Source organism: Heteronotia binoei, chromosome 8, assembly GCF_032191835.1.
Source record: "Heteronotia binoei isolate CCM8104 ecotype False Entrance Well chromosome 8, APGP_CSIRO_Hbin_v1, whole genome shotgun sequence".
NCBI lineage: Eukaryota > Metazoa > Chordata > Lepidosauria > Squamata > Gekkonidae > Heteronotia > Heteronotia binoei.
This window is the reverse complement of record NC_083230.1, coordinates 30,243,049-30,267,698: the sequence shown is the minus strand read 5'-3', so window position 1 is coordinate 30,267,698 and position 24,650 is coordinate 30,243,049. Positions and strand designations below refer to the sequence as shown.

At 43.2% G+C, this 24,650-nt stretch overlaps 1 protein-coding gene across 2 annotated transcripts in view; it reads left to right on the top strand.

The window, feature by feature from the left end:
* The window catches only part of MET (MET proto-oncogene, receptor tyrosine kinase), a 172,632-nt gene that overhangs the window by 101,174 nt on the left and 46,808 nt on the right, over positions 1-24,650 (top strand). For both annotated transcript variants that reach the window (XM_060244858.1, XM_060244856.1), the window contains 6 exons: positions 395-568; positions 9,387-9,544; positions 15,370-15,472; positions 18,744-18,880; positions 20,239-20,400; positions 21,351-21,450. In XM_060244858.1, the coding sequence (XP_060100841.1) occupies positions 395-568; positions 9,387-9,544; positions 15,370-15,472; positions 18,744-18,880; positions 20,239-20,400; positions 21,351-21,450 (834 nt within the window). The remainder of the gene's footprint in view (positions 1-394; positions 569-9,386; positions 9,545-15,369; positions 15,473-18,743; positions 18,881-20,238; positions 20,401-21,350; positions 21,451-24,650) is intronic.

The following is a 24,650-nucleotide window of genomic DNA, read 5'->3' as shown; positions in this document are numbered from 1 at the left end:
GGACCCCTGCTGTAAACTGTCCAATACCTATTGCATGACACATATGCATTGACAAAATATGCCCTGGTACTGCTGCCCAAGGCTAATCTTTCAACAGTGCACTAATAGCTTCTTCTGCACAACCTGTATGAATGGGAGTTGCGCCAGAGCAATACTGTGTACTTGGACAACTGTTATTGATTTCAACAGAGCTTACATTGAAGGCTCCTTTGATCCCTCAAAGAGTATAAACCTTGAGAACTGTCAAGGATACCAACTATTTAAGTAAGAGGATGGCTAATTCAAATATGTTTTGCAATGGCTTGAAAGTATCACTGACTTTTCTGATCTCTGTGAATTCTCTGCTAGCCAATGCACTTCTGAAGTGATGTTTGTGTCACTTTTCTGTCATTAGATAACAAAGATTCCGCTAAATGGACCAGGTTGTAATCATTTCAGTACCTGCAGTCAGTGCCTTTTGTCACCTTCCTTCATGAAGTGTGGTTGGTGCAGTGATCGGTGTACACGATCTGGCGAGTGCAGTGTAGGAGTGTGGACACAAGAGACCTGTTTACCCAGAATTGATGAGGTAAAGTTATTCTTAAACTGCATGAGAAAAGTTCTTGAGAAATTAATGTTTGCGTTCTTTGAAAATAAAGCGATCTAGGGCCGCTGAGGTAATCAGTTCATAAAACAAAAGTATATCTGTTTCTTATTTGTTGGGAACTATGAACATATTCTCTCAGGATTTGTGGTTCTGTTGTTAGATTATCATATCTACTCAGTTCTCAAAATACAGTATTGAAGAATGAGATTCCTCTCCCAGTGCTCCAGCACATTTAATTTTATTGAGACTGCTGCATTAAATGTGATTGTACAAAGTATTACAGACATCTGTTGTTTTTTGTTATGTGCCTAATAATAAGCAACACAGTTCTCACTACATTTTACCTACATGATGTTGTAACCTAGAGATTACTAATTTCTTTAGTTTTGGTGGGACTGAAAGAGCCCTAGTCAAGATACTTAAGGACTAACGTCTTCTGGCAGTGATATCCTTTCCCAAGTTGGTAAAGAAGTTTACCCCCTTCTTCTTCTCTCAGGCTGAAAAAAATGGCCAACTTTGCCCAGGCTAGGCTGGAAGTAACAGAATATTACACTCATTTTCCTTTTCAAACCTGTGAGTGCCTTTTCCATCAGCAAATGGAAGGTCAATCCAGCCATAACAGAGGACTCTGGGACAATATCCTCATGTATCTGGGTTCCAGTTAAGTTAACATGCTGCTTCTATGCCAGCCAGCCAGCCTTATTCTTGCGTCTTGCTGATTGCTGCTAGATATTTCAAAGAACCTCATTAATTGCTGGTTCATAATTCCATCAGAAAATGGGAGATCATCTAGAGGCTGTCAAGGGCATCTTAGTGGCAGCATGTCATGGACAAGATCACTGACCGCATTGCGATATTCATTCATGAGGGGGAATACTCATGTAACTTCCTCGAACAAGAAGCCCTAAATATGCAGTGCTTTTTTTCTGCCAGAGCCCACCAGAGCGCAGTTCTGCCTGGGCTGGCCACGGCTCTGGCTGGGCTGCCCTTCCCAGTTTCCTCCATAGCAGGCACATTGCTCTGGATCGTAGACAGCGCAGCATGCAGTTCACCGATCATAGAAACCAGCTTGGGCAGAGGAGTGGTGAAAAGACTCAAACTTGTTAGAGCCCCAGTCATGTGCACGCATGGACCTTTTGGCCTCTCACTTGCAGAGGGACCTGTACCTACTTGAGTTTGCCCATCCCTGGAATCAATAGTGCACTCTGCTCGCTGTGTGTGCCTCCTTCTCCAACATAAGAGGCAGTGCGAGCTCACTAGAGAGCCCAGCAGCTGTACAAAAGGCATCTTGGAGGGTTAACCAGCCTCAGCCTTTCTCTCCCCACTCCCACCCACTCCAAATGAACGAAAGACAAAGTTCAGTAGAAACAAGTCAGCCAAACCTGTGGACTTTGGCATAGGAAAAGGATGGGCGGGAGCTAGTCAGACTAGCCCAGAACTTTAGGGACTCCCCAATGACTTGGAGGCGCCTGTAAAGGATGAAGAAAGCAGGCTTTCCGGAGCAGTCTTGTGTGGCAGCTGGACAGTACAAGTGCCTGGATTTTTGTTCCCCCCTTCCCGCCTATTTCTTGGGAGTCCCTCCCTGAGGGGGAAAAAAGTGTTCCCCCCTCCCCCAAGAGGAGGTGAAACTCTTGCTCCCTGTTGCACTCGCACACTTCCAGTGTGAGTCTCTCTCTCCCTCTCTGCTCTCATTGAGAAATCCACACTTCTGTTTTTCAGGATGCTGGGATGTGAGATCTAAGTGAGAAATCTTTGCCTTTTTTGTTTGTTTGATAGAAGAGTCGCTCTTCATCCTGCAAATGTTTGTTCACACATTTGCAACCAGCATGCTCCTATTGTCTATTGGATTCTTACGCTTTTAAAAAAAATATTGTGGTCTGTATTTGCAATATAGTTGTATTGTATTAATTTTAGGTGCATTATATTGGTGTTACTTTTTCTAATTCTGGAAGTCACCACAAGAAAGACAGATTATACAGGGAGGGAGGGAGGGAATAAATGTATATTTAGGCAGCGCTTGCTAACTGGAGAGCTTTTATTATTTGGTTTCCTAACTGGGCTCTTGAAAGTAGAAGAAAAATAGGAAGACCCAGCAGGAGATAAATTGGCCCAATAAAGGAAACTGTGACCAGTTTGCAAGACCTGTAAGAGAGGTCATTCATTCACAGGGCCCCATAAGTTAAGTATCTGAAGAAGTGAGCAGAGACTCACAAAAGCTCATTCCCTCCCACAAATGTTGTCAAGTCTTTAAGAAGAAGGAGAGTGGGTGTCTACACCCCACTCTTTACTACCCAAAGGAGTCTCAGAGTGGCTTACAATCTCCTTCTCTTCCCCTCCCCACAACAGATACCTGTGAGGTAGGTGGGGCTGAGAGAGCTCTGAGAGAACTGTGACTGGCTCAAGGCCACCCAGCTGGCTGCATGTGGAGGAGCACGAAACCAAACCAGATTAGTCCAGAGTAGAGTCTTAACCACTACACCACATTGGATCTCTTTAAGGTGGCCAACCAAAAGGCAAAGAAAGGTGTCATGGAGGGACATCCAACCAGATTCGGCAGCTGGGCATTGGAGGATATTAGAATGAAAGCCTAGCTGCCACTCCAGTTCTTCTCAAAGTACCCCTCTCCCCACAAAAAAAACTAGTGGTTGACCACAGCCATCGTTTAATTTTTTAAATACTTTGAGCCAGGCTATGGAATCTGTTTGTAGTGCCAGGATTCAGCCAGAGAACGAGGGCTGGAAAATTCCACGAGATTTTAGAGTGGTATAATATGCAAATGAGCTCCTACTGGCCTTTTTCTACCAAAAAAAGCCCTGTAAATGTACGTGTGTCAAACAGATCCCAAGCACACCCATTTCAAGTTTCCAAGTTAAGAGCATCCAAGCAAAGAAACATGCCTTATTGGATTGAGATGTCTGAAAATAACTGTGGCTTGTTCATTCTTAGTAGAAGAATCATTTAGTATACTGTGGGAAGATAAAACTTTATCTCCCCCAGTCTGTAAAATGGTACCAATATGTGTAATGATTGTTTGTGAAATTTTAGAGCTTTGTTGGGTTTATGATTCTGTATCATAACTGATTTTTATAAGCTGACCAGAACTTATGGAAGGAATGGGATTCTGTTCAAATAAACAAACACAGCTGTCAGTTTTGCAGATGCGTTTGGTCATACGCCTTTAAGAGCCTCTTTTCCTTTATTGTTTCCCAGTTAATAAAGGCACACTACCGATTTGCCTTTGGGAAAGGGTACAACTAGAAACTCCTTTCAAGTGGGGAAAGTATAGCCCCCCCAAGTGAACAAAATTACACAAATGGGTTAAAATAGTAGCCTTTTGCTGTTTTCATTTAGCTATGGTTATTGCAAGATTTGTACAGACCGCCTCTGCATTTAACCAAAACATTTTACATTAAGTGTGACATAATTAGGGAGGTCTAGTTTCACTGCACAGCCTTGACACTTGTAAATATGCACACATGCTTTTGTACTTCTTTCTGTGGCTGCTGTTGTACTTGCATGGCTGAGTTGATAGGAACAGATAAATTACCAAAAGACAATTAAAAAGCTTGACAATTTGTAAAATAGTGCCCAAATTAAACTTGTAGAATAAAATTAATCGGAATGAAACTTTTTTCAAATTGTTTTGAAGTACAAGAGAAAAAACTTCACAAACATATATTGCAACATGCAACAGTTACAATGGATTTTAACTAAGTTTTGAATTCAGAAACTGTTAATTAACTATTCTTCCAACTATACAAATAATGCAAGATTGAAGGGAAATCTGTCTCTTGCAAGTGGGTGCTTTATGATAGCTTTAAGCAAGTCTTTATGGCTAAATGAGAAAGTCAAGCCCTAAATAACTTCTAAATTATGAAGTATGATTCATAGCTACATTAAGCCTCTTTAAGTTGTTCATGTAGTGTAAAAGGGCCTTGGAGTGAGTGTAAATCATATTTAAAACCACCTTAAGGTCCCTTACCTTTGTCATTGCAAGGATAAGAGATCTCAGTTCAGCTGAGAAGTCAGTCTATGATTCTGTGAGGTCAGTACAGGGTTATTAGTGGCTCTTTAGTGCAGTTTACTTTTTTAAAAAAATCACAAAATGCATGCATGTTTTTTTGTTATATCTGCATTGCCACTTATATGAAATGATTTTTAAAGGCACTGACTTTTTTGCAATCAAATTTTGTAAATATGGTGATCTTGCCAAACCCACTCTTATGCCGAGCTGTGGTTTCTCAAGAATAGCTTTATGTGAGGCTAGTGAAGGAGGGGGGGGGGGGGGGGAAGAAACCTCAGAGTGCAATTGGATTGATTTAAAGTCTGTGTTCATATGCTGCCTATAATTTAAAAATGCAATAAATACTACTCTCTGGCAGCGATAAATGGCAAAGTATCTTAACAGCTTGTGCCACAGCATGCATAAGTTTGTGAATTTTGTTTCTAGGAAGAAGGAAATTAATGCAGTTATCTAAATCGTTTATGGTTGCTAGCTGCTAAGGCAGATTTCACGCTTTGCTGGACAGTTGGCATTACTACTAAAATTTTTTAAAAAAACTGTACCCAAAAACTTTGGCTTTTCTTCTGGTTTCTTACATGATTATAACCTGTTTTGTGTGACGTTTGCAATAGGACCTGAAAATCCTTTAATTTATAAAAGAGGAACAGAGTGATTAAAATAGGTTAAATGATGCCATAGCCATGATGGTGAATACAAAGAAGTAGCAGCAGAGCTCATAGTGAGTCAGGGCTAACATTCCCTTTGCTGTTTGCACAATAATAATATTGCCCAGTATTCTATATCATCGAATCCCCAGTGTTACGAGCATCCCAGCTGTAGTAGATAGTTTCTTGTCCCACGTTTATTTTTATCTGCAGTCCAGTGGACTTAAGATAGTTGTGTAAAAGGTATGAAAACACATGACCTTGCTGATCATCCTATCAAGACTAGTTTCAAGACTCAGAGGATTTGACTCAAAGTAAGCACAGACCGATTTGAAAGCTTGAGTCTTTGTCAGTGAAAAATGTCAAGTTATGTTTGCATCCCTTACAATAAAGTAGTCTGGTGCTAGAGCACCTGCAGGACCATTTGTTCCCATATAAACTTACCTCATTGTTAAGATCTTGTCCAGTCTCTCCTCTGGAGGTGAAATGAGTGTCTGCCTCTGTTGTGCTTTCTTGTTCGTGGAACTCTTACCTCAGCCCCCATTTGCTAACACAGTGCTGAGTTCTAAGTGCCAGGTAATGCCTTTCTTGCTTACCCACCTGCTGTTGTTGTCACATAACATTAGATTTTGTGCTGATTTTGATGATAGGTTTGTTTCTTGGACTGTCTTTATAGGTGTGTATTATTTTTTTATTCATGCTGTGCTAGTAAAAATCATTGGAAGCTTTGAGGACCCAGTGGGTTGATAAGTGAAATACAGATGTTTAGGTAAATAAATTATTAAGAGGAAAAATCGTGGGAACACTGAATAAATCCCACTTTTGTCTCCTTGGTTTTAATCTGTCCACTGCTCACTCCCCAAAGTATTTCTTTACTGACAATAAACCCAGCTATAGCTGTGGACTGAGAAGTATTCACAGTCACATCCTCAAAGCATCCTGAATATCCCCATTATAATATCCTATGTGTTTGGAAATGAACATTTGAGGATTTTTAAAAAAATAATAAAACTACTGATGGAGGGGAATATCTACCACTAAGTGATGGTATTCCCAATAGTAATGTATGGCTGTGAGAGCTGGACCATAAGAAAGGCCAAGTGCAGAAGAATAGATGCTTTTGAGCTGTGGTGCCGGAGGAGAATCTTGAGAGTCCCTTTTACTGCAAGAAGATCAAATCAGTCAGTCCTAAGGGAAATCAACCCAGACTGTTCCCTGGAAGGTCAGATGCTGAAGCTCAAATACTTTGGCCACCAAATGAGAAGGAAGCACTCACTGGAGAAGATCCTGATGCTGGGAAAGACAGAAGGCAAAAGAAGAAGGGGACGGCAAAAGATGAGATGGCTGGACAGCGTTACTGATGTAACAAACACGAATTTGAGCAGACTTCGGAGGATGGTGGAAGACAGGAGGGCCTGGCATGACTTTGTCCATGGGGTCACAAAGAGTCGGACTCGACTGTGTGACTGAACAACAACATCTACCACTATATAAGATTAAGCCAAAGACACGTTAGTAGTTCCATCACAAACATATGTTAAGTTTTTAATTCTCTTATTAGGAATAAGGCCCATTGTGGAGAAAGATACAATGAGCTCTAGAAAGAGGCTCTGGGCGAGTGCCTCCCCCACTGCTGTCTTCCTACCCACCCAAGTGAAGGCACTCACTCCCCCCCCCCCACCTCAAGGAGAGCTGATCTCTGCCATCTGGAGAGCAGCTGTAATTCTGTGTGATCTTTAGTCATCACCTGGAGATTGGCAATAGTGTTTCCCCAGGAGGAAATGGCTGATTTGGAGGGTGGCATCTGTAGCACTGTACCTGTCTCCCACCCCTCCTCAGACCCTATCCTCTCCAGACTTCACCCCTTGAATCACCAGGAATTTCCCAATCTGGATTGGCAAGTGCTAAGTCACACTGACTGTCATAGGGTGGCTACTGCTGTACAGGAACAGCAACCCTAGAGAAATCACAGATAAGATGAAGCAGGGAAAAAGCTGAAGCTCCGTGGAACCAAGCCTCACAAAATTAACAAATAATAAATAGTACTACAGTAAATTTTATAACAATATCTATCATAAATGTTCTAAAGTAAGCCACAGAACATTCAAAGAAAGCCACAATACATTTTAGAGCAAGCCACAAAATATTGTAAAGAAAGCCACAAGAAAGATTCCCCGGGTGACGCACATCCCAAGGAACAATTGTATCAAGTCTTAGAAAGTCCTCACAAAGTGCATATTCTTCAGATGTAGAAAACATCCAATATTCCAATGCACAGCTATGCACGATCCATCCTTGTGTGACAGACGGGTCAGTACTCCAGTTCCCTGTTTCACGAATGCTTTTTCCAGCTTAGTGCTTTACATTTCAGGACAAGGCAAGAACACTTCAAGGCACCTTGCAAAACTCAGGTGCAGCAGTTCAAATTTGAATTTGAACTGCTGCACTTGAGTTTTGCGAGGTGCCTTGAAGTGTTCTTGCCTTGTCCTGAAATGTGAAACACTAAGAATATGCACTTTATGAGGACTTTCTAAGACTTGATACGATTGTTCCTTAGGATGCACGTCATCCGGGGAATCCTTCTTTTACAATGTTTTGTGGCTTGCTTTAAAATGTATTGTGGTTTTCTTTGAATGTTCTGTGGCTTACTTTAGAATATTTATGATTGATATTGTTATAACATTTACTGCAGTATTATTTATTTTTTGTTAATTTTTTAGGCTTGGTTCTACGGAGCTTCAGCTTTTTCCATGCTAAGTCATGCCAGTCAGGTGGCATCAAGTAACCTATAGTGTGCTGCCAGGCTTAGGGTAGACAACCTCCAGGTGGAGCCTCAAGACCTCCTGGGATCACAACTGAACTCTAGACAACAGATCTCTCTTACCCTGGAGAAAATAACTGCTTTGGACATTGGACTTTCAGGCATTATATTCAGCTGAAGGCTCTCCCTTTACTGACAGAAGCTTCTTTGGCTGCCTGTCAACAGCCTCTGGCTAGCAGCTTCCCCAGTGAGGCTCAGGGGAGGAGGGAGGGAATGAAGGAACGAGGTGGCTGTCATGGCCTCTGAAAAAATAATTCATGAGGCTGCAGTAGAGCAACAGCCCTTTCTGAGACTGGTTGATAGAGAAGACACAGAGAAGCATCGGAGATGTGTCTGTCTCTGAGGTGAGACTTTGTTGGTGGTTTGTTCAGTGTTCCTGGGCCTGCAGTGTGTGTGTGGGGGGGGGGACACAGGGGAGTCAGCCAGTGGGAACCCAGAGGTGTTGAGTGACGCATGATGGGCCAATGGTTTGTTGAGTGTACCCATCAGCCAGTGGGAGCGCTTCATTTGACCACCACCATGAGGGAATTATTATATATGATGATTGAGATATGAGATATTTACAAAATTAAATGGAATTGTTAAATGCTTTTGTAAACTCAAAAACATTTCCAGATCTTTATTGACAGTATCTTCACTGAATTTTGTACAACTTCTGTGGAATTCATATTTTTTCCCACCATTGCTATATTTACAATGTACAGAAGGTTGTTGAGGGTGGGAGGAGGAAGAGCATTTCTTTTTAAAGATTGACAATTGCTGCAAAGTAGCTTATTTTTAACTTGAAATTTAAGAGTAACCAAATGATAGCACTTCAGCCAAAGCATTGGTAAATTTGTGGCTCCCAAAGCAATGTTTGATTTAGATGTCTTGTGAAGCTGCTATTGCTGCAAATTCCTGCCTTTCATCAGCTTGGTGAAATAAGTTACGGCATCATTCTAAGATTCTTTTATTCACTTTTCATGCTTCTAATAAAATAAGTACATTGTATTCTTTTACATGCCACAAAAAGACATAAAAGACAAGCTAAAGGGGTATTAAAAAGCTTATTACAAGGCAGAGCTTGTTCAATACCCCCCAAACATAATCATTCAGAGCTTTCTAACAGCAGCTGGATTATTTATTGCTACTGTGTGAGGAAGCTCATACTGTGATCAATGAAAGGTGAGGAACAATTAAGATAAAGGAGAAGGTACTTTCTAGCAGAAGAAATTACTTCTTTCCATGATTGTTTTCCTTTTTAAAAACACTTCCAAAGCCCGTCAGAAATCCTAAGTGTGTTACTGGGCTTTCTCCCCACTCCCCCTTTAGATTCTTCCAAGAAATGTACCTTTTGACAGTGCCTCTCGACTGACGCTATGTGGTTGGGACTTCGGATTCAGCAAAAATAAGTTCAGTTTACAAACTGTGTCGGTTCTTATTGGTGGACAGCGATGTATCCTGGATGTCAAAGCAAGTGACAAAAACAAGTAAGAGATCGATACTCTCTTCTAAGCAAGTACTGCCATGTGGAGAGCTGGTGCAAACTCCCAGCAACCAGAAGTATTCATTCATTCTTCAGCACTTGTGTAGTCTCTGGTATCTTGATAGGTAGCACATCGTTTGAGGCAGTGGAATCTGGCCCAGCTTCCAGTTTATGAGCTTGCTCTGTTACGTTAGTAGCACTGAAGTTCCTCTACCCCACAAGAACCATCTGGGATAAAGAAAAAATTGTCTAAATCAGAGACTCCAACATGATGACTATAGCTGCCTTGACACCCACTGGCACCTTTCTTGGTGCCCAATGAGAATTTTTAGGAAGTAGCTGTGGCCGGGTGTGGCTCTTGATCACCAGGGTGCCTGACAAGCCATTGGAGATCTGATTGGCAGTGCAGATTCTTAAAAAGTTGCTTCAACAGCATCTGTGACCACAGCACAAAGGTCTTCACTGTATGACTGAATGTATGCTGTCTGTATACCAGAAAATATTTTAATGTAATATGTTCCTTTTAAAAGGCATTCTATTAAACAGAGCTTCTGCCTGTATTGTTGAAGCGTTACTATTAGAGTTATACACAGGGGTCACTTTGTAGAAAAAGCTTTCCAGGAACTCATTAGCATAACCTATTTGCATAAGTTATTTGCATATGCCACACACCCCGGACATCACCGGAAGTGTGTCAGAAGGCAACGCCCACCGCTCAGGCTCCACCCCAAAATCTCCACCTATTTCCCAACTCAGAGCTGGCACTCTGGAGAAAAATTACTTCAAAAGCACAAAGAAAACAGCCAAGATGTTAAATGATTTCAATATCACAAGCATTTATCAGAGGGCATGCATGGCCTGTCGAGTTACTTTTGGAGGAAAGAAAGATGGGGGACAGATGACAGGGAGAGATAGAGAAAGGAAGGAGAGGTGAAGGGGTGGTGAGAGAGAGAAAGGAGGAGAGAGAGGCTTCTCAGTCTGCACTCCACACACAGGGAAATTATCTGGCTGCTAAGTTTGCAACAGCTCTTGAAACCAACCCTTTTCTGGGCAGTTTTTTTAGTAGTGACTGGGACTTGCCACTTCTTTCTGGCTTACACAATTTTTTTTCATAGTTAATTTTATTTTGCACTCATTTGATTGGTCTAGTAAAATGCCTTACATTGATTTTATTCTTGTTTTTCCAGTAACAAGACTGGCTTTTTTTGTCTGTCTTTTTCTCATACTAATCATCACAGTGTATTTTTTCCTGCTCCTTTTACTGTTTCTGCTTTACCATTTCACATTGTTTTAACAGCTGTCTTGTAAGCTCTGGGTATTCTATGCTGAAGGGCACTATATGCCCTTCCCATCCTATCTCTTGGAGAGACAGGGCAGCCCACTTCCTCTATAAGGGGGGAAGGCCCTTCATCCTCTCTCCTGAGGAACTGAACCTGATTAGTGAGGAAATCTCCAGGAAAGTCCTGGAGACTGCCTCCTAGGGTGCAGTAGGAGAGAAAGGGCAGCCTACTTCCTCCAAAAAGTGTGTAAGGGGAAAGCCCTCAGTCCTCTCCCCTGGGGAACAGACCTGATTTGTGGGGAAATCTCCAGGAAAGACCCAGAGGCTGGCTCCTTTGCTGAGAGAGGGGGGGGGGGGAGAAGATATAGAATCCCCACCACCCCCTCCAACAGAAGACTACCACTCACCCAGTAGCCCAGCATGGCTGTGGAACTTTCCTGTGCCCCCCCCACCTGAAAGGTGAAAGGCCTCCCCCTGAGATGTCTGCTGGCTTGGCAAGGTGTAGGCTGAAGACACGACCCCCCCCCCCCCCAATGCTGCCTCCGACAATGCCCATTTGACAGGGCAGGCCCCAGCCTTGTCCTGCTGTGGTGGCACAATGCACTTGCCTTCAGCAGAGTGCTCCACCCCCGAGGGCAAGTGCACCCAGCCAAGCAGGGCAAGGAAGGCCAGGCCTGCAATGGAGGCCAGAGATCACTCCCTCCTCCCTGCCCTTCACTCCACGGCAAGTGTGCCCAGCTGAGCAAGGCAAGGCAGGTAGGGTTGCCAAGTCCAATTCAAGAAAAATCTGGGAACTTTGGGGGCGGAGCCAGGAGACTTTGGGGGTGGAGCCAGAAACAAGGGTGTGACAAGCGTAATTGAACTCCAAGGGAGTTCTGGCCATTACATTTAAAGGGACAGCACACCTTTTTAAATGCCTTTCTTCCATAGGAAATAATGAAGGATAGGGGCATCTTTTGGGGCTCATAGAATTGGACCCTCTGGTCCAATCATTTTGAAACTTGGGGGATATTTTGGGGAGAGGCACTAGATGCTATACGAAAAATTTGGGGCCTCTACCTCAAAAAGTAGCCCCCCCAGAGCCCCCAATACCCACAGATCAATTCCCCATTATTCCCTATGGGAGTGCCCAGTAGACATTTCCCTCCCTCCCACACGCTTTCTAAAAGGGGGGGGGAAAGGGCCTCCATACCAGGGAATCCCCTGCCCCCTCCCTCTCTCACGCACACAAATACTTACTAGATCTTGTTCCTGCAGAAATTTACTTGCTGTGAAAACGAAAGCAAAAGAAAGGGAGGGGCCGTTCTACAAGGACACTGTTACTGACCCTTTCCCATGAAGCCCTTCCTGTTTCCTGTTTCCTGCTCAGCCTTAAAGGCACACATTTTACAAACGGATCAGTTTGCAGGTTTCTAAACCTGCAGGAGCTCTACAACTACATGATGACTGTGGGGGTGGGGCTTCCCCCGCAAGCCAGCTGGCTGGGAGTGGGGAGAAGCCTGTAAAAATGGGGGATCCCCCGCTGGGACCTGGGGATTGGGAAGCCTAAAGGCAGGCCAGGCCTGCAATGGAGGCCAGAGATCACCCCACCCCCAGCCACCACCCTTCCCTCAAGGTTAAGTGCACTCAGCCAAGCAGGGCAAGCGAGGCCACGTCTTGCCGTTTAGTGTGAGCTGAAGACCACCCTTCCCCATTCAAAGAAGTCCATCCCCCCTCCTCACAATTTACCAGTCCAGCAGGATTGCCAGATAGGCAGTAACTCCAAGCAAGGCCTCAACTTCTCCCCATGCAGGGCTGAGGGGGTGGGGCCAGATTTCCAAAGAGCCTATACTGCCTTTGAAGAGCTGATACTGTAGCCTTTGAAGCTCCAGCTGACTGCAAGAGAAGCAGAGCTGGAGCAGAGACAGGCACAGAGAACTTCACCCTATGCTGCTGCTTTACATGGTAATGAATAAATACTTTTTTTTTCCTTCTCTCCCGGAATGTCATTCCTGTGGGTTCCTGGTTGAAATGAACCCTGGTTATGCATAAACTCACTTCCTGGCATTTTGTGATTAGCTCTGCCTACTGTGTCAGCCATTTTGAAGTTGCACTCACCACCATGTGTCAGAATTCCAGGGGTGTCCACAGGCTCGAAAAGGCTGCAGATCTCTGATCTAAAGATACAGAATAAATATTCCAAGTGAGCAAATGTCTCAGTAGTTCTGGTCCTTCCAAGATGTCCTGTACTTGCTATAGGAAGCTGCAGATCTTCATACTTTTACATATGTTGGATAATGCACTTTAGTGATTGTTAACAAGTGGATTTTTCTGTTCACTTACAGATGCAAAAGTGCATTGAAAGTACATTACCCATCATTTGTAAAGGCAACTTAAGTCATATAGTTGGGGTACTATTGTGTGCTGAAACAGCAAGCATGTCTAGACTGCCAGTGGGAAATGGTGAAAGAATGTACAATCAGTGCCAGATGTGTTCTTCTTGGGGGCGGGGGGATGTTCTAATTGAGTAACATGCAGCATGGATGCCCTGGTGCTTACCACTGTTTCTTGGCATCCATTTTTTCCTTCTCCAAAGCAGAGAGGCAATCTATCTTTTCTATTCCTCACTGGAGCAAGAGATGCTTCTGAAGTTATCAGGAAGGTATCACCTTAGGGAACACCCATTCAGAAATAGCTGTCCCAGGATAAGACAATACTTAGCATGGCTTGCCACCTCTAAGGTTTTTAATTATCCTCCACAGCAGCTCTTGTGTGATTGGCCCTGCCTTCTACGGCAGCCCATTTTGTGGTTGTGCCTACTGGCCTTTCATGAAATAGTACAAGTGCACACAGGCTCTTCAAGGTTGTAGACTTCTGTCTGACCTAACACCAGCTATTCGACTATCATAGTTTTATTATACTGGTAGTTACAGATAATTGTCTGAAAAGGATGGGAACAAGTTAGCACAAATGTATATGGTTCAGGTGTTAAAGCAGTTTGTTGGTTCCTGTCAGTGCTTACTACTGGCTCCCATCAGTGCTTGCTGTCTCTTCAGATGGCGGCAGTTAGCGGCTGTTCTGGAATCCAGATCATGCATATTTGGAGTAACTTCTTCACGTTATTAGAAAGCATCATCACCTATGGTAATAATCTGGCAAAGCAGCAAAGAATGATGTCAACTTGAGCATTCTTGTGCCATAACAAGCATACCAAGTAACAGGCTCAGAGCTTTTGACGTGTTTCTGATAACATTGTCCCAACACATTCTCTTCATTTTGGGATGATCTTAGGAAAAACTAAGGTAGTAAATACTGCTCTTTGACCGATAATGCCATCATTATCCCTGTTAGAGGAGGAGCTGTTGAAAATGAGTGAAGTTCTGTTTCTGTCTCAATATTCAAATACTGAAAAGATGCTGTGTATGTTAAAATAGATTCAAGTGGGTAACCATGTGGGTCTGAAGCAACAGCACAAAGTCTGAGTCCATGCACACTTTACTTATCACCCCATTACTTCTTGGCAACGAACACTCTTCCCCCACCACCACCACGTTCTTTACCTATATGTACGGTTAGTTTCAATTTATCCGGAGTGTGCATGCACACAAAAACATAGCTAGAATTAACCTTTTTTTTTTGTCTTAAGGGGCCACTGGACTCAAACTTTGTTCTACTGCTTCAGACCAACACGGCTACCCACATGCAGGGGTCATTAACAAAACTCATTTTATAGCTCATTTGCATATGCCACACACCCCTGACATCACCAGAAGGTATACTAAATTATGTCAGCTCAGCATCTACCTTAAAATGTTTCTTGAATTATAATTGTCATAATAAAACCTTATTCCCATCATACTTTTAAAATTACTTTCTCCTATGTGGCCACAGTGGCATGATGAAGATTTCCATCTGTCTGCTTCGCATGTTTTGGTTATTGTCCCATTTTTTTTATGGGGGAAAATATTAGAAAGCTTGTCAAATCTTAGAGTTCAGCAAAATTCTCACAGGGGGGTGTGAACAATGGAGCCCAGAAGCAAGTACTGGGGGAGGAGGGTAAGAGAAAAAGAGCACAATAAAATGTAGTGGTTCCAGAGCACCACTCCTGTGAGCTCCTGCCCAAATGAATCTGTCTTCATCTACACAGCATCTTTTTGGTATTTGAAGTTACTTCTTACAGAGTCAGCCATTCCGGACATCTAGCTCAGTACTGCCTGTGCCTACTGACATGAGCTATTCAGAAGCTCAGGATTCTCCTAATACCTGAGTCCCTTTAACTGGAGATACCAAAGTTCAGACGTGGAATTTTAAACATGTCAAGCATGTACTCTGTTAATGAGCTACAGATCCTACATGACATTGTGGAGATCAGGGGATTCATGGTTCTCCCCTCCTTCCTTTTGTCCTCATAACGACCCTGTGGTACCTCATAGGCAAAATGGAGGGATGCAACTGGACCCAGGTCAGTTAGGAACATTCAAACCACTACATTGCACCGACTTTTATTATGACCTTGCAAAATTCTGTTTTCTGTAAAATGTAAATAAAAAGAATATGTCTTTTTCTTGAAGACTGGAATGTACACTTGGCGCTGTAAAGAATACAAGTTTTAATGTTTCAAGCACTGTTTCGAATGGACGAGCTAATATTTCCGTCAGTACATTCTCTTATGTGGTAAGTGTTCAAGGTTAATTTTCAGTTCCGAAATGACATAATATTAGTTTTCATTTGTAATTCATTCATTATTTTTAATATTATTTAATACTAGGAATGGGCATGAACCGACTGATGAACTAATGTTGTCAGGAATTTTGACTGGTTTCTGAACTGAAAAACTGTGAACTTACACAAATTTTGGAGCAATTTGTGGTTGCTTCTGACAGTTCATGAAGAGACGGTTCATTTAAACCCCTGCTTCTGGTTCCCTGCCACTTTCACAGGGAAACAGCTGAACATCTAGGAGCTCCCCACCACTTCCTGTTTAAAGGGGCTGTGCAAGGGAGCCCAATAGAGCTCAGCCTGCACGAAGAAGCCTCCCCGTCAGCCTAGTTTTGGCTCTCTTGTGCAGCGCCATTTAATGGGGCTGCACAAGGGAGCCCAATACAGCTGAGTCCTCAGAGAGAAGCCTCCCCACCAGCCAGGTTCAGGCTGAGGAAAGCTGCATGTAGCAGAAAGGAGGTAGTGAATGCCACCCATGGAGCATTTCCCCCATTCCTTTCTGCTAGCTGCAGCTCTCCACAGCCATCAGAAAGGAAGGTATGAAGTGACTTCCAGGAGTTATTTCACCACTCCTTTCTGCAGGCGGTGGCTCTTCCTGTCCAGCATAGGAGGAGGAGATTGGATTTGTACCCCACCCTTCACTACCTAAAGGAGTCTCAGAGAGGCTTACAATCTCTTTTCCCTTCTCCTCCACACAACAGACACCCTGTGAGACAGGTGGAGCTGAGAGCGCTTTAACAAAAACCGCTCTTGAGAGGAACAGATCTGCAAGAAGGGAAACCTTTACATAGGGAAGGGGAAAGCTATACGTAGTCAGACTTATAGGTTGGACTTCAGAAAGACAAACTTTGACAAACTTAGAACTATGCTGGGTAAAATCCCATGGTCAGAAATACTTAGGAAGAAGGGGGTTCAAGAGGGGTGGGAGTTTCTTAAAAGCGAAATATTCAAAGCACAATCACAGATTATTCCTATGAGAAGAAAAAATGGAAAAACCCTAAAGAAGCCCAGTTGGCTGCATAAACAGCTCTCTAAAGACTTGAGAAATAAAAAAGACTCCTTTAGGAATTGGAAGAAGGGCTTTATAACCAAGGATGAATATAAACAAATCACCAATGCTTGTAGAGAAAAAGTTAGGAAAGTTAAAGCTCAGTATGAGCTTAGGCTGGCTAAAGGTGCTAAAAAAAACAAAAAGGGGTTCTTTTCTTATGTTCAGAGTAAGAAAAAGAGCAAGGACATGGTAGGCCCATCACGAGGGCAGGAAAGTGAAATTGTAACAGGCAATGACAGAGAGCAGAACTGCTCAAATCCTACTTTTCCTCAGACTTCTCTTCTGAGGAAAACGGTGCTCAACACGGCAAAAACAACATATAATGAGGATATGAAGTTCCAACCTAGGATCAGCATAGAGGTAGTACATAAACACCTAGTTTCTTTAAATGAAAGTAAGTCCTCAGGGCCAGATGAACTGCATCCAAGGGTTCTAAAAGAGCTTGTGGATGTAATTTCTGAGCCTCTGGCTATTATTTTTGAGAATTCTTGGAGAACAGGAGAGGTGCTGGAAGATTGGAGGTGGGTGAATATTGTCCCCATCTTCAAGAAGGGGAAAAAGGAAGATCCAGGTAACTACTGACCCTTCAGCTTGACGTCTATACCTGGAAAAGTTTTAGAACAAGTTTAGAACCTGGAACGTTTAGAAAGGATGGCTGTGATTACTAAGAGCCAGCATGGGTTTCTCAAGAACAAGTCATGTCAGACTAACCTGATCTCATTTTTTGAGAAAATGACTGCTTTGCTGGATCAGGGGAATGCTGTAGACATCGTTTATCTTGATTTCAGTAAAGCTATAAGGTTCCACATACTATCCTTGTTGACAAGCTGGTAAAATGTGGTTTGGATCCTGTTACTGTTAGGTGGATCTGTAACTGGTTGACAGATGGCACCCAAAGCGTGTTTATAAATGGTTCCTCATCCTCTTGGAGAGGAGTGACAAGTGGAGTGCCTCAAAGATCTGTCCTGGGACCTGTTTTGTTCAACATCTTTATAAATGATTTGGATGAAGGAATAGAGGGAATGCTTATTAAATTTGCCGATGATGCTTAATTGGGAGGGATTGCAAATACAGTAGAAGGCAGAAACAGGATACAGCAGGGGTGGCCAATGGTGGCTCTCCAGATGTTTTTGCCTACAACTCCCATCAGCCCCAACCATTGGCCATGCTGGCTGGGGCTGATGGGAGTTGTAGGCAAAAAACATCTGGAGAGCTACCGTTGGCCACCCCTGGGATAAAGGATGACCTTGACAGGCTGGAAAACTGGGCTAAACCCAGTAAAATGAATTTTAACAGGGATAAATGGAAAGTTCTGCATTTAGGTAGGAAAAATCCAATGCATGGTTATAGGATGGGGGAGACTTTTCATAGCAGTAGTATGTGTGAAAAGGATCTAGGGGTCGTAGTGGATAATACGCTGAACATGAGTCAACAGTGTGATGTGGTGGCTAAAAAGGCAAATGCAATTTTGGGCTGTATCAACAGAAGTATAGTGTCCAGTTCATGTGAAGTGATGGTATCGCTTTATTCTGCTCTGGTAAGACCTCACCTGGAGTATTGTGTTCAGTTTTTGGCTCCACGTTTTAAGAAGGATATAGAAAAGCTGGAACAGGTGCAGAGGAGGGCAATGAAGATGTGAGGGGTCTGGAGACCAAGTCCTATGAAGAAAGGCTGAAGGAGCTGAGCATGTTTAGCCTGGAGAGGAGGTGGCTGAGAGGTGATAGAGTCACCATCTTCAAGTACTTGAAGGGCTGTCATATAATGGATGGTGTGGAATTGTTTTCTGTGGCCCTAGAAGTAGGACCAGAACCAATGGGTTGAAATTAAATCAATACCCCCGTATTTAACTGTCTGGTTTTGCTCCCACACCACTTCAAAACAGCAGGGATCAAAACTGGAGGGTTAAATGGCTCAAACCAGAGGGTTTAAATGGTTTAAACCAGTGCTTTCTGTTCCCTGCCACTTTCACGGGGAACAGAAAGCAGGGGTTTAAAGTTTAAATGTCTCACAAACCTATACAAACCAGTTTAGTTTCTGAACCACAGATTGGATTGTGGTTTGGTCCGTGGTTAAGCCATGAACTGAACCACAAAAATACAGTTTGTGCACATCCCTATCTAATACAACTTCGTAACCATTAAAAAAAGAACAAATCAGGTTGTTTTTATTTTGCAGGATCCTACAATAAGAAGTATCTCACCCAGCTACGGCCCAAAATTTGGTGGGACATTGCTGACGTTAACTGGGGAATACCTAAACAGTGGGAATTCTCAAGAGGTTTTCGTTGGTGAAAAGCAGTGTAACATAACAAGGTATAGTTTATCAGAGAATGCTTTTACATTTATTAAGATACATGATGGCTTAATTTATTTTTGTCTTGTGTCACTTTTATCTTGCCAATTAATTGTTTTTACGCATTTGCAACTTGTTATTGCTTGCTTAGCTTCCTTGAGATACGGTGGGATATTAATAGCTAAACTTTAAATAAATAAACAGACAAGGTATTTACTTAAATGACTTCAGATAATATTTGTTTTCCATGATTCAGCTTATTGATAAATTATTGTAATTGCCCTAGATAAGGATACTATTTGTAAAGCACTGGGTGTTCCCATAATTAACTTTTGCTTTGTAACAGTTTAAAAAGGTTGCTTGAATCTTTGTATTAATAAATTCTACCTAACCATATTTAAATAAATGTATAAATCCCACCTTGTCATCTGCAGTGGAAATTGTTATAACAATACAGAGGTCAAATTCTCTAATTTAGAACATTTTCTGCTGTCAGATGCCTGCTTGAGGCAATTCACGAAGTACAGCAGCACCACAAACCTATTAAATAAGAAAGGTTAAAAAGAACATAATGAAAAAGCTATAAAAGCACAAGCCCTGAAATAACTGTCAGGCTAGAGGAAGGCCAGAAAACCATCTTAAAATGATGAAAGTTCTCAGAAGTATGTTTTTCTCAGGTATATATAAAAATATCACCACCATCTTCAGCAGGTTAATGCTGGTTTTCCTATATGAGTACAGCCAGAGTACATTGGCAAAGAAGAAGAAGATATTGGATTTATATCCCGCCCTCCACTTCGAAGAGTCTCAGAGTGGCTCACAATCTCCTTTACCTTCCTCCCCCACAACAGACACCCTGTGAGGTGGGTGGGGCTGGAGAGGGCTCTTACAGCAACTGCCCTTTCAAGGACAACCTCTGCCAGAGCTATGACTGACCCAAGGCCATGCTAGCAGGTGCAAGTGGAGGAGTGGGGAATCAAACCCGGTTCTCCCATATAAGAGTCCACACACTTAACCACTACACCAAACTGGCTCTCCAAAGCTATTAGAATAGGAGGCCTAGTTAAAAGAAGACCATATTTTTTCTGACCAACATCCCTGATTAATTCAGAGCCAGGTTTTAATTGTTTGGAAGCATTATCTTACAACAGAGCAAATCTTGCTTTCATTTCAAACAATGAAAAATTTAACCCTCCCAAAGCATGAACATAGTATTGGAGTCTTATATAATGTAAGACCCATCTATACACTTCTGTGGATGATTGTATCACTGGATTTTCTTATAAAGTCATGGTGTCATTTAGGAAATGTGTTGTATGTATTTTTATGGTGATTGCAAGCAAGCATTATTCTTATTCATTGGCTTTTCCTTGTGCAGAACGTCTGACAGCGCCATAGAGTGTAACACCCCTAAACAAGGAGACCAGTCAGAGTATCTTGTTAAAGTGAAAATTGATACAGTCTTCCGTTCTGCGGGTCATTTTATGTACAGAGAAAACCCTGCTGTGTATAGAATTTATCCAGCCAAATCCTTTCTTAGGTGAGTGACAGTTTCCATTGATATAGGAATAGTAATGAATGAGGGAAGAAAGGCACTGCTGAAATCTGTCAAAAGAAGTTTGCCATGTGAATTTTTTTTATAGCCTGAGAAGGTAATGCCTTCCAAAGGTGAAGGGGATTTTGTTGACAATTCTAGAATGTAACTGCCTTGGTTTCTTTTTGCCTACATCCTCCATTGCTACTCTGTGGTGTGATTCCCCACACCTGTAGTATGTGTGAGAGAGGGTATTTGAATAATTGTCCTCGACAGTTCATTATACTGATATTTGAAGTTCCTTGTTTAATTTTTTTCAGTTTTGAACTGAAGGAACTTTTGGAGGTGCAGTTTTGGGGTAGGGTCTGTGTTATGATTGAGATCAGTCACTATGAACCAAGCCAACATTTTTGACACTGGTCCTCTTAACACAAACCCTGTACTAAAGGAATAAAAATGTTTGAGTGAAAATATTGTAAAATATTTTTAATATAGATTTTTAATATGACATAATATAGCATATATTTTAATATTGCATCATTTAATATAGCATTAATACAGCATTAATATAACATTTTAATACAACAAATAAGGAAGAGTCCAAATGCCATAATCACTGTGTGTGTATATGGGTGTGTTAATTTCTTCTATAAAGCAGTTTTAACTGATAATGTCCAAAGAGACCCGAAGAAACATATTCTGTCCCTTCTATAGAAGCTTAATGTGCGGAAACTGGAAGGTGAAGCCTGAAATGGCATTGAGGTAAGTTATATCACTTAGTAAATGGCAGGTAATAAAACATTAAGCTTCTATAAAAGCATATATTTTTTTCGCTCTGGATATTTGGCAGCCCTAAACACCCTAAATATTTGTTAAAAGTGAAAATCCAAATACCGATTGGTATTCTGAATTGGTATTCAATTATTTCATTTTCATTTTGTCTCACTTTTAATCAGTGGTGGAAGCACAATTACAGCTCATGGGATCAACCTGAATTCAGCCTTCTCTGCCAAGATGGTTGTAACAGTCCCTAAACTACACAGGAACTTTACTGTGGTGAGTCCCTAGCATAAATACTAACGGGTGGACTTCCAAACAGAACTCTTCAGTTTCTTCTTGCTTTGAAACTCACTGGACATTGAGGCAGATTTCACAATTGATTCTGCTGTTGGCCTTGCACCTTCAGGCAAACTACTTGCCCTTTTTGGACTTAGTGTTAATTTTTAATGTATATTTTTCTGTTTCAGACAATTGCCTTATTTAAATATCATGCTGTAATCTTCTACAAAACTATTGTTGGGGTGCAGTGCATAGCCAGTTGTTACTAGAAGCTCCAGAACTATCTAGGCTAGATTACTGCAGTATGTTGTATGTGTGGCTGCCCTTGAAAATGGTTTTGAAACATCTTTTGGTGCAGAATGTGGCATCCAAGATGTTTCATTGGATTAGAAAGGACCACCTACTTCTTACCTGAAGGATCACCTACTCCCTAGATCCCTTACAATCTGGTTTCTGGCCTGGTTATTGGGCTGAAACAGCCTTGGCTGCCCTAGCAGATGAGTGACACCAGAAGACAGAGCAAATACGACTCTGTTGATTCACCTGGACTTCTCAGCATCTTTCAATGCCATTGATCATGGTATACTTCTGCGCCACCTATCAGAACTGGATTGGAAGGCACTGTTCTGTGATGGTTCCAGTCCTACCTGGTGGGTAGATTTCAGAAGGTGATGCTGGGGGATTGCTGCTTAGCCTCTTGGCCTTTGGGGTTCTGCAAGATTGCATCTTGTCTCATATCCTCTTTAACATCTACATGAAACGGCGTAATGGATAGCAAAGGAAAAGTCAAATGCCTGTAGTCATGAGAAAGAAACAATCTGATAAGGCAGCTAGGAGTTTTAGCGGTGACTTAAGAGACACTAAGGGTGATACCAGACGGCCAGTTTGAATTGGCTTCAAGCCGTTCCAAAGAGAGCCGGCCAAAAATGGAGCGCCCCGGAGGTTCCGGATGGTGGTCAGAAAAGAGCAGGCCGTGGGCACCCAGGGAATGTCTGGAACACTCTCGTGTCTCGTCCACGGCTCTCCGGGTGCCTCCCAGCTTTCCAGACAGCCAGGAGGTGCCCCAGAGGTGCCCCAGCTAAAAGGGACCACTTTGAAAGTGGTGCCTTTTTGAGCTGGCTCCCAGCAAGCTGGGGGCGGGGGCAGGACGGGAGGCAGATGTGCATGTGTGGACATGCTTTTTTGGTCCGTCTGCCTCCCATCCCCCAGGCAGCTTTAAACATCTATCTGGTATCACCCTAAGTGACAGCCCCAGACTTACGTGGTGCTACTTTTGTGGCCTGGGGGCTTGGGCCTAAGAGAGGGAAGGAGGGTCCTTCCCCAGTGGCAGCTTGCAGGCAGTGGCAGTCAGGCCCTGGTTCCAAATGGGGGCCAATCAGAGACTGATCTGTTGGGGAGGTGGGACTTCCAAGTGGACTTGGAGACCAAAGTGTTCACAAAAGACTTAAGGGTGCATTGCTGGAGAGTAGGCTTCTCAGTCTGCTCTGGCTTCAGAGGAAGATTGCTGATCTGTGCAGCTTCAGGTGATTTTCTGCAGCAGTGGCAAGTGGCTTTCCCACGGAGGCTGCAAGCTTTTTTGGCACTTTCAGCAACAAAGGAGAGAGCTAAAATCACTATTTCCCCCCCCCCCCACTTTCTTCTGGCTGAGCTGAGATCAACTCTATGTGGAGTGGCAGCCTAACCACTCCAGAGCCAAAACCACTGGCCTTTTCCCCACCCTCTCCTCTGAACTGTTCCAGCTTCGTAGCTTTCTTGAGATGGGAGCATTTTTTGTGTAGGAAGTGCAGTAGCGGGAACTAATGCTGCACACACACCCCTCCCCCAGCTGTCTGAGCTGGATTCATCCACATGGGCTGCCATTTCATTGGCTGCTCTCGGTCATAGTGCACGTAGGGTAGAAGCGATGCAGCATTTTGTTTAGCATGGTGCAACCTGTGCATCACAAGGTGCCCTTGGAACTTTGGAGGAGCTCCACAGCAGCTATACCTCTGGGCCTCTGCACTACTTTCCCCTTTTGGGTCAATGTGTTTTTGAGGTAGCCTCCGTCTGTATCTAGTACCAAAGCCTCGAGCTGGCCTTGTGTCCTCTGCCAGATGGGTGTCGGCATGCCCAGCCTGACAGCTACGTCCAGTTGGCAGGAATAGGGCCCTTTCCCCCAGCAGACCCAGCAGCGCACCATATGCAGGCCTCAGCCAAGAGGAAGTACAGCCAGTAATGCAAGGCCAAGAAGACATATCAAGATGGGTAGCCATGTTAGTCTGTCATAGCAGTAGAAGATAGAAGGAAAATAATAAGAGTCATGAGAATTCTAGCTGAATCTGAAGAAGTGAGCAGTGACTTCAAAAGCTCATACCCTATCAGAAATTTTGTTAGTCTTTAAAAGAGACTCTTACTCTTTTCTGTTGCAAGGCCAAGAAGGCATTCTTGGACATGGAAATGACAGCAATGGGTCTTCAGTCCCTGTAGGCAGATGCATTTCAGCCTGGTTCCTAGAACACAGTGCCATACATTGGGTGGGGATCTATGCAGCTGCATCTGGTTGAGAGCATGCCTTAGGTCTAGAGATGTAGTTCACAATTTCCTGGATAAGGCACAGAGGTGTGCACTGGGAAGACTTTGTGTCAATAGTCATTCATCATATCATCTAGCACACCCCTCTGGACACTCTGGTCATCCATCTGGGGGAGAAAAATCTTGCTAACAGGACTGGTGCGGAACTGATGTGGGCCATGAATTCTGAGGTGGTTTATAAGACCTCGCCTTCCAGATATGCGGCTCTTCTGGTCTGAGCTGCTAGAAATGGTGCACATGTTGCAGGGCCACCTTCCCTGACAAGATGGACGTGACACATTGATAAGTGAGCAAAGCTGCTGGGCAGCTTGTGGAGGCACTCAGTAGGCCCATCATCCAAGATATTTCATTCAGACAGGCAGCTCTCTGTAAGGCAGATCATGTACGCCTCTTAGAGTGGATGTTTGACTTCAGAGCATCTGTGATGGCCTGCTTTTTGGGGTGCAATTGTAGGAGCTTTGGTAGGAGATGGGTGTTGGCCCATCTCTTTTGGCAGTTTGGACATAGAACAGGATCTGGTTTTGGGGGGAACCTGCCTGCGTGCTTGCCTCCCTTGGTCTGTGAACCCCCATAAGAGTTCTTGGGGTTAGATCATCCAGCAACGAGCCCACTTCAGGAGCTGTCAT